This window comes from Parasteatoda tepidariorum, chromosome 1 (genome assembly GCF_982258835.1).
Source record: "Parasteatoda tepidariorum strain Cologne lab strain chromosome 1, Ptep-v5.0, whole genome shotgun sequence".
Classification (NCBI taxonomy): domain Eukaryota; kingdom Metazoa; phylum Arthropoda; class Arachnida; order Araneae; family Theridiidae; genus Parasteatoda; species Parasteatoda tepidariorum.
In genome coordinates, this window is record NC_141755.1 from 114,283,226 (window position 1) to 114,292,711 (window position 9,486).

Here is a 9,486-nt window from a genome sequence, read left to right on the forward strand (position 1 = left end):
TCGATCCCCAGACCCTTTACGTACTAGCCCGTCGCGGTTCCAACCACGCTATGCCTCACACACTGCTGCCGCGAATATCTAGCTTGAAGAACTTTAAAGCGGGTACCTAATGGAACCTATTATGGGCCATTGTAGGTCCCCTGATATGTCTATAAAAATTCTCTTTGGTACGATTGTTTAGTATATTAAACTCCACCCTCTTGCCGAGTTTGAAAATTATAAGATAATATTAAAGGAAGATACGGGGTGATTCGAATGCGAGTCTTCGGAGCCGAAATTTATCCGTTTTTTAGCAAATATTCGCTCTTTCCACTGTTAGCCCGATGCCAAAGTGATTTTAACCTTAAACTGTATACCTTCAAGGTTATTATACCACATCACGGTAATTGTTGCGACTTTATTAACTATTATAATATGGAGCTCTATATAATAGCTCATATAATATGGGGCCCTATAAAATAGCCCATATAATATGTGACCCTTTATAATTAATAACGTTTTCCCCAACTCTGCAGGTAATTATTAAATGTGGCTCTATGCAATATCCGGTCCAATATGTGTTTCCTATACTACAAACAACGTTGCCTTATATACAAATTTAACCATAAATTTGCAAATTAATAAGTGCAGACGATATTTAAGTTTGGTTAACTCTTTTCCTGCATAAACGCAGCTTTTTTTTCTTTCTTCTCTTTTTTTTCTTGATGGATTCTGAGATTTTTGATCCTAAGAGTATGGGGATAGTCGCAATCTGAAGAAAACAAAATTCTCAATAGTTTGAAACCGAGAGCGGTCAAAAGTTTGAATATCTTTATGCTAATATTAATTATTTTGCCATATCCAGAGAGTATATTAAGCTAATCGAATTATTTCATTACTCAAAAACTGAACTACCGATTATGTTCGCCTTTTGTATTTTTACATTAAAAATTACATTCATAAAAATTTGTCTCTTTTTCTTTACTATTAAATAAAATAAAGAAAGTTAAAAAGGAATATTTTTTTTTGCATGGAATTATCTTAGATTGAAGCAATTTACTATTTGTGTTCCAGCACTTTTCAATTTGCTTAAAAAATCTCGAGATGCCGAGAAATACGTAAAATTAACATGAAGGAATATAACTCTCTACCATTCTCCTTCTTTTAGGATTAAACTATATTTTGAAATAATTGGAGCATGCATTGTCATTAGTTATAGAGCTCAAGATAACATTTGAGCACATTAGTTAATCGGAAACAGGTTGAAATTTTTACAGACGATAAATTTTATGTGTTATGTACGATTCAAACTAGCATAAGGTTTGGGGCTACAAATGAGATTTGATCTGTCTAATCCAGTGTTTCCCAAAGTGTGGTACCCAGATAGCAATATAAGGTTTTTTTCACCCAACAAAAACCTTTTCATGTAAACCTGAAAAGGGTTTTTATACGGTTTACATGTAAACCCTCTAACCTTAAAACGAGGTCTGCGACAATCTGCTCTATTCTACGCACATTACCCTAATCCAAAACCTTGGAAAAAAACCTTCTACATAACAACCATAAAACGAGGTTGTCTTAAGGTTTTCAAGCGGAAAAAAAACCTTGAATAAAGCTAGTTCTAAGATGAAAATCATCTTAAATCTATGTAATTATAAGGTTTTCGTTTGCAGCGTTTCGTATGCTCAGCTAAAATCTACCTTGTCATGAGATTTTCATTGACAATGCAATTTAATACTATTGCTAGTGTACGTCAGCTAAAACGTCATTCTGAACGTGATGTCATCTCTCCCACGATTGTATGACAGCGCGTTTTATTATTTGTTTTATATTTTCCTTCTTATAGCTTCTCAGTCCGAGGTAAATTCTCCTTTCCATCAATTTTGCTTGATTATTTTGGGGGAAATAGTCATTTTTAATCAGTCTAACTTACTTTGCTGTAAGAACTGAGCGAAAATTTTCCAAATATTTCTTCTTTGAGCTAAAAAAGAATGTTTGCATATTTCCCTACGTATAAGAAATTTCCTTGTTCATGAAGTTTATAAATATTGTTTTTATATTTAAATTTTAAACTCACTTCTTTAATACTGATTTTTATTTTAAAGTTCCTGTTAAAATTGATAATCACCAGGAAGTCATTAAAAATGATAAAAATTAAGATTTAAATGCTAAAATAGTTCAAATTTTTGTTCAACAAAATAAGAATGTTAAAAATATTTGAATTTTTTTTTTTTTTTTGCAACGCTTATATTTTAAATCAATAAATTGGACACACAGAAAAATTACCTTAATTTTTAAGTATAAAACAGGATAAAACAAAATTTAAACATTTAATTCATAGTGCTAACAACTGGCATTAATATTATTTTCTTTTGATATTATGGAAAAGCATTTTTTTTTTGTCTAGATAAATGGGACACTTCTTAAAATATTATCTATAGAAAATAAAAGCCAGTTTTTATATTTTGTAGCTCAAATAGGTTAAAAATTTCTCAAAAACAATTGGATTTCAAATGTAGAAAATACAATAGCAATAAATAGATTTTTAAACAAATATTTATTCCATAAATAATTGTTGTATCAAATAAAAAAATTACACATCAATATAAAAATAAAAAATATGTCGAAGCAAAAATAAAAAATGAAGTTGTCAAACATTCAGAACATTCAGCAACTGAGGTTATTCCAGCTCTCGTTTCCCTGAAAAATAAAATGGGAAAATTTACATCAGTGGAATTGAAACTACACTGTAAAAACAAACAGAAACCCTGTATTAATCATATTATAGAAGATCTCTGATTAGTAGAAAATTTCTTCGTGCTACTGGAAAAAAAAATAGTAAATGAATTTTTTTGAAACAAAAACTGTTAAAAAAATCTTTGTAAATAAGATTTTTTCTTCCTGCATATCAGATCATACACAGTTCGGTAAAAGTCTGTACAGTTGATATCTAAAATTTTTATTTTGATTGTGGATCAAGAGATGGTGTTTACCATAGAAATTAGAATTGTGGTTATCTTGTCATCTCATGAGAAGCGAGAGAACTTCATGCCCATTATGTGTGTTGATCATTGTAAAGGGTTGTGGAAAACAGGTTTCGTTGTTCTCTGGCTTGAGCTGAACTTGTTGAATATAATGTTTGTTGTTATTTCGATATCAAAGTTTTTAGTCGTCGAAGAGTAAAGACTTTGAACAAACCAAATAAATATGCATAATAATTCAGATCAAAACATTTTACAGTAAATTTTTTTTTTTTGTAATTTGAAAAAAAAAGGTAATTTTTTTAAAGAAATATCTATAGGAAAACTACAAAAATCTTTTTTAACAGATTTTTTTAGTGAAATACGAGGAAAAAAAACAATTGCACCAGAATCTGTCTATGAAGTTATACTGTGACTCCGTTAATAATTTAAACATGAAACTAATCAATAAAAATAAATAAAAGTATTCGCGCATCCTGTCCATATACAATAAAATAATAAGTCTACTCCTGAGTTTGTTTGCGTGCCTACTTGTAAGCATTTCAGAGCTACAGAATTTAGTTTGATTTCAAATTTCCACATGAATTCGCTAAATTCATAGAGTAATTTTTAAAATTTTGATCGGATTTCATTTTACAGTAAATTTAAGATTTTCAAATATTTTTATAAGATTATCATTTAACTGTTATTGGAATTTTTATATTAATTTAAATGTAATATCACACATAATTAATAAATAATAGCAGGTATTTTTATTACCATTAATGAATTATTAACATTGAAAAAAAATTTCTTAAAAGTATATATTTTTAAACGTCACTACAAAAAGATTTTACACAAATAAAACTCTTCATTTTTTTTTCATAATTTATAATTGCCAATAATTTAAAATATCAACTACAAGTTTCTTTTTATATATAAAGAAAAATATATATTAATGAACTAAAATTATATATTAATTATATATTAATGTACTATTAAATTTATCTGCTCAATAATATTTTAAAAACAAAATAAAACATACCTTCTCCTTTTTCTAAATTTGACTTGTGAAAGCCAGTCACTTAAGGCTTCTTTAAAATAGTTTTCTTTAAATGTATCAAAAGACTGGATGCAAACATCTAAAAAAAGTGAATAAATGAATAAATGCGAATGAAATTTTATAATTCTTCTGTGTGTATATATATATATATATATATATATATATATATATATATATATATATATATATATATATATATATATATATATATATATATATATATATATATATATATATATATATATATATATATATATATATATTATTAGTTACCTCTAATCATCTTGTAAATGTCAGTCTTTTCAAAAGAGTTTTTCAATTGTCCACTTTTACTTTTTCCAGTTAAACTGTAGCAGATGGCCACCTCATCTGTTATTAACCTTCTAAGAAGATTTGCCACAAAGGCCATACAGTCTTTACCATGGCAGCTAAACATGAAATCTTTCTAAAAAATATAAAACATTTTTAATTCTTTCATTTTCTGATGGAAATCCAATTTTTTTTTCTTGTTCAATGAAAAAGTTGTGTATTGAGTAGAAATTTCCGTACGAAATTACAAAAATGTGAAACGCTCAGTCGGATTAAGAAAATTTTTAAAGTTCTTAATTGATATAGAAAAACAAGCAATTTTTCAAACAAAATTACTTAAGTGAATAGCGTTGGGTAGAGGACTCAAGAATTGCCCTTCAATTTACAAAAAAGAAAATCTTTGACACTTTTTTAATTTTAGAAAAAAATTCAACATTGTACCAGATAATTAGCGTAGAAATATAACGTTAAATCTCGTTTTATTTTAAAATTTTGTTTTTTCTTCAAAAATACAGGAAACAATTGACAATTTTTCAGAATCAGATGGTCAAATGAAATTTTAATGTATTTAAATGAATATGAAAACAGGGCATTAAATTGCAGATTACAGACAAATTCAATACTATCTAATACTTAGATACAGTTGGGGTTATCCGTGGTATTTTACTAATGATCGCAGAAACTGTTCCTGACTGAGTATTTTATTACACGGTAATGATTAGTGGTTTATAATAACAGAGTATTATTATGAACCACTTAAAACAGGATTAAAAAGGGTAGTTCCCTAAAATAATAAATCTGTTGTTCTAAACCAGGGGTTTCCAACTTAGATGAGGCCGGGGGCCACAATTAAAAACACAAATGGCGGGCCGCAACTTTATCAAAATTTTATACAGGACTCTTTTATGTTTGAAGGAACATTAAATATTTCTGTCAGATTTTTACCAAGCTGTACAAAACAAAACTATTGAATTACAAATTAAAATAAGAAGTAGATTTTTAAAAATATCAAACTGCATATTAAATGATTCGGGCTACAATAACTTTAATGTGCAGCTACGTATTAAACAATTGATGTGCAACAGATATCAAGTTGTTAAGACATAAAACTTATACAGTAGCACACAAAATGTTCAATGAGAAAATTAAGGTTTGTCTACTGCAATCACCTGATAATAGATATTTGCATTTTAAATTTAAAATTTATAATTGTGTGCGTAAATATTTTCGCCGAAATTGAGTGGTTTCAAAAAGTTAAAACGGAGAATTTCTTCGAGAAAATTTCTGATACATACATGCTAAATTATATTCACAAAATACAAAAAAAATGAAATAAAAAAAATAAAAATAAAAAAGAGCAACATTCACGATTATTTTTGTATTTGAATAAATATTTTCTTGAATGCAAAACCTGAGAAATAAATATTTTTGCACCGCTGGTATGTAAAATTTCATTGAAACGAAGAAATTAGGTTTTTGTTAACGAGAAAAGTATTCTAAACCCATACAGATTTTGTACGAAAATTTCTCACAAAAAAAAATAACAACTAATATATTTTAGTTCCCGGGCCACGAAAAAAGGCTTCGCGGGCCGGATGCGGCCCCCGGGCCGCCAGTTGGAAACCGCTGTTCTAAACCGTGACCCAAACTTGGTTCAAGGGCCTTATCTTAAATATCCTAATTTATTATTGTAGACTACATTTTAAATTATAAAACCAGACAACAATAAAAAAGTGTTTCGTTGAAAAAACATGCCTCCTTTTAGTAGGATTTCAATTCCTGCCTTTAAATTGGTTGTCGTCACAATATTAAAAATATGGTTCCAATAGTTTAGGCAGGAGAGGGATCGAAAGTTTGGGTCAACCTTTAATGTCAATTTAATTCTTTGCGTATTTCACGTTCAAATAAATCTAAACTTTTTTTCGCAAAATTATAAAAGTAATTAATTTAAGCGACGGTGTGCATGCATCCCGATAAGACGTTTAGTCTGAATTCGCGCACTAGCTAGTCGGGAAGGGGTTCATTTCGATTTATGATGACTTCCTATCAGCCAATAATGTGGCAATAAATTGTGCTAATAGTGGACAGAAAGCGATTAAAATATGTTTGACATATAGCACAGAGTTCCAATTCTAAATTGAACATTCCTGCTACTAGGAAAAAAAGTCACATTTTCGATAGAAGATTATTCCTATAAGCAATAAATTCTACTTATAGTGGTTAGAAAACGAATAAAACACATATTATTCTGTCTAGAAATTAATGAGCTTAAGCTAATTGGAAAGTTACCGAAATTTAAATTGCAATCTTCTAGCCTTAAATAAACTCGAAAGTGCGCGAAGAAAGCATTATAAATGCTACGTTTGGCAAAACTCAGATTCAAACACACACAGTAATACACAGTTTGGATTTTAAAATCCTGATAAGTAGTCTGAAGCGTCATAAAAATTTTAATATGAATAAATCTCCAATTTGGGAAATATAATTTTTATTAGTTGAGCTATATTTTCATATTAATGTAAGTTTAATTAACGCTAGTATTAATTTATTTTTTAATAGTTATTTAAATTGTACTTTTTGCTTTTTTTTTGCAATGTCTCTGGAACTATTTACATGAATCTTCAGGCAACGCGTACATCCAAAAAAAAAATTAATGTCAAATAATAATAAGAGTAATAAATTAAAATATTGATAGTTAAATTTAAATTATAGTTTCAGTGTTTACTTAAAATTTATTGAAATTAAGAAGAGAGCATAATAATCAATGTCCCTTAGGTTGTGTCGTCCCAAGCATAAATTTAAGTTTTAGATTTCTAAGTTAAATGGTAATATTAATTGATAATCTTAAAAAAAATAACAATACGTAAATTAAATACTTAATAATGAAAATGAAATACAATCTAACGGTGTACCTACTTTTTTTGTTGAAAAGAAAATCGAATATCTTTAACTTGAAACAATATAACAGAATGTCAATAAAACTTAAACTCCAATTTCAATTTTAATTGCGAAAGCAAACTCCAAGAGTGATAATGATCACCAGCAGTAATATTAGTGCTTTGTTGCGCATGACGTAAGTTTTTAAGACAGTATTATTGGATGGAGGGGAATCAGGTTTACAATAATTTTCTAATGTTAAATTTAGTGAGATTGTTTCTTTTTTCTTTTTATTATTATTTTTAATCGAATGAGAATTTTGAAGTTTGAACATAAAGTATTGCCTTAAAGTTTCAGTACAGCAGGGCTAATAGAAGTTTTTCTAGTTTTTTAAAGAACTTTTTTTCAAAGTTTATTTATTGCTTTTCCGTTTTCATTTTGTGTATTTTAGATATATAGTTGTTAGCTAATACAAATAAGACGTTAAAAGGAAAAGTAGAGATTTAAAAGACCAGATTTTTTAAACGACTTGAGTAAAATTTAATTAAGCTGACTTTTAGCCTCCCCTCCTCCTTTAGAAAAACGTGTTTTTTCTTATATCACTTCCTTTTACATTTTAATACTAATTTTTTATTTTCAACAGTGTTTTGTTGAAAATGCATATAAAAAAAATTTTCACTCTGAAAAACTGATGCAAATTATCAGCAATGGTTAAACATTTACGTACCTGTTAACTCATAAACTTTTTAGAGAAAGCATTTTACTGTAGTTGCAAATTGTTTGATTGTCAGTTTGACAAATTCATTTCAAAATTATATGTAAAATCTCTACGTACAAATAACATATCTACAAGACTTGATTGTAATTGAATAATACCAAAACTAAACATTCAAACAATTATTTATTTACACCTCATATAAATGATATTAAATACAGTTCTTCATGCCTGAAACCTTTTAATTTTGAACCCAATCTAGGAGACAATGGAATACATTTGTCAAGTATTAAGACCATCTTGTGCTTTTATGAAAATTTGTTTCGATAAAATTTCACCACATTTGCGTTCAGGAAATCTCTTACTGTTAGCCCGACGTCAAAGGGATCTCTCACACCAGGATGAGTTGGCCACTTGCGTCATTTTTTGTCGCTGCTGGTAGACTGGGGCTGACCATCAGTTAGTTATATACAATTCAACTAGTCGCTGTCCAGAATTAGGTGTCGATTACAATTGTAATTTATTCTAAATAATGATTGAACAAAAATAAATTACTAGAAATCAAAAACGATTACAAGCATTAATTACATTAGAAAAATGCTAATACAATTTAATTAGCTATTTTGTTTTCGATAAAGAAAAGAAATTCTTGAATATAATTTTATACATAAATAAATTTTATTCTTCAAAAATAAAATAATCAGCATTTATAACTTTTTAATTTCACGGTTAAATTGTAAATAAAGTACTAAAAATAAAAACACTATATGAATAAAAAATAAGATTTATAAATATACAGATACATCCACTAATGCACTTAATATATTTTTAACTCTACCAAGTGAAATAGAGTTGAAAAATTCAACCTTATAACATTGATCGCAAAAACTGCAATTGATATTATTGAAATTTTATACAGTGTGCAAAAATTTAACGGACCATCCTGAATAACTTTTTATCTAATGATCAGATCTTCACGTTCTAGGATTATAACCTCAAAAATGCTTATTACTTAGTGCAGACGATATTTTAAGTTACGAAATCAGACAAAAATCGTACTTTCTCTAAATAATTTCTTTTTCTCTCCAACTGATTTAGATTTCTGACCCCCAAAATCTAGAGGTTAGCCGCAATCAAGGAAATATGGTCTAAATAGTTTGACCAGGAGCTCGGTCCAACAGTTGATTCCCATAATGTTAATTTTACTTTTTGCGTATTTCACCATATTTCAAGAGCTTTTTAAGCGAATTGAAAAATATTTGCACACAATTATGAAATTCGTTTATCCATTATGTTATGGAAGAAGTATATTTTAGTAAATATTTTTATTATTATTTTATAAAGTAATAGTCGGAAAAATTTTAAACTATGAGGTATGTATTTTTTTACATCCTTTAGAAATAGGTAATTTTACATGGCAGAATATAAAATTTGAGCAAAATCGGTTAAATTGTTTCTGAGAAATCGAATTTTAAATATACGCAGGAACAATTCAACCGATTTAACTCAACTTTGTGTTTTGCCATGCAAAATTACCTACATTAAAATTTAATAAGAAGTTGTATGCCTTACAATTCAAAATT

General features: G+C 27.9%; 1 protein-coding gene across 3 annotated transcripts; it reads right to left on the reverse strand.

Moving 5' to 3' along the window:
• Positions 1-2,558: 2,558 nt before the first annotated feature.
• LOC147816748 (uncharacterized) lies at positions 2,559-8,473 on the reverse strand. 3 transcript variants are annotated; one of them, XM_087150735.1, is made up of 4 exons: positions 8,269-8,473; positions 4,276-4,447; positions 3,985-4,081; positions 2,559-2,679 (listed from the first exon to the last, which is right to left on the reverse strand). In XM_087150735.1, exons 2-4 carry the CDS (start codon positions 4,436-4,438, stop codon positions 2,580-2,582), a joined length of 360 nt encoding a protein of 119 aa, XP_087006861.1. In that variant the 5' UTR covers positions 4,439-4,447; positions 8,269-8,473; the 3' UTR covers positions 2,559-2,579. The 3 variants fall into 3 exon arrangements, with proteins under 3 accessions (XP_087006861.1, XP_087006863.1, XP_087006855.1); XM_087150737.1 differs by lacking the exon at positions 8,269-8,473 and adding an exon at positions 6,601-6,817; XM_087150729.1 differs by lacking the exon at positions 8,269-8,473 and adding an exon at positions 7,228-7,578 and having other exon boundaries at positions 2,562-2,679.
• Between the last annotated feature and the right edge of the window lie 1,013 nt (positions 8,474-9,486).

What these genes read in the sequence shown, in the direction of transcription:
- LOC147816748 (XM_087150735.1), bottom strand. Translation starts at nt 4,438, where the DNA reads ATGTTTAGCTGCCATGGTAAAGACTGTATGGCCTTTGTGGCAAATCTT. An exon ending in CATTTACAAGATGATTAGAG is followed by an intron (nt 4,082 to 4,275) that starts GTAACTAATAAT and finishes CACTTTTTTTAG; the next exon opens with ATGTTTGCATCCAGTCTTTT. An exon ending in AAATTTAGAAAAAGGAGAAG is followed by an intron (nt 2,680 to 3,984) that starts GTATGTTTTATT and finishes TTTATTTTTCAG; the next exon opens with GGAAACGAGAGCTGGAATAA.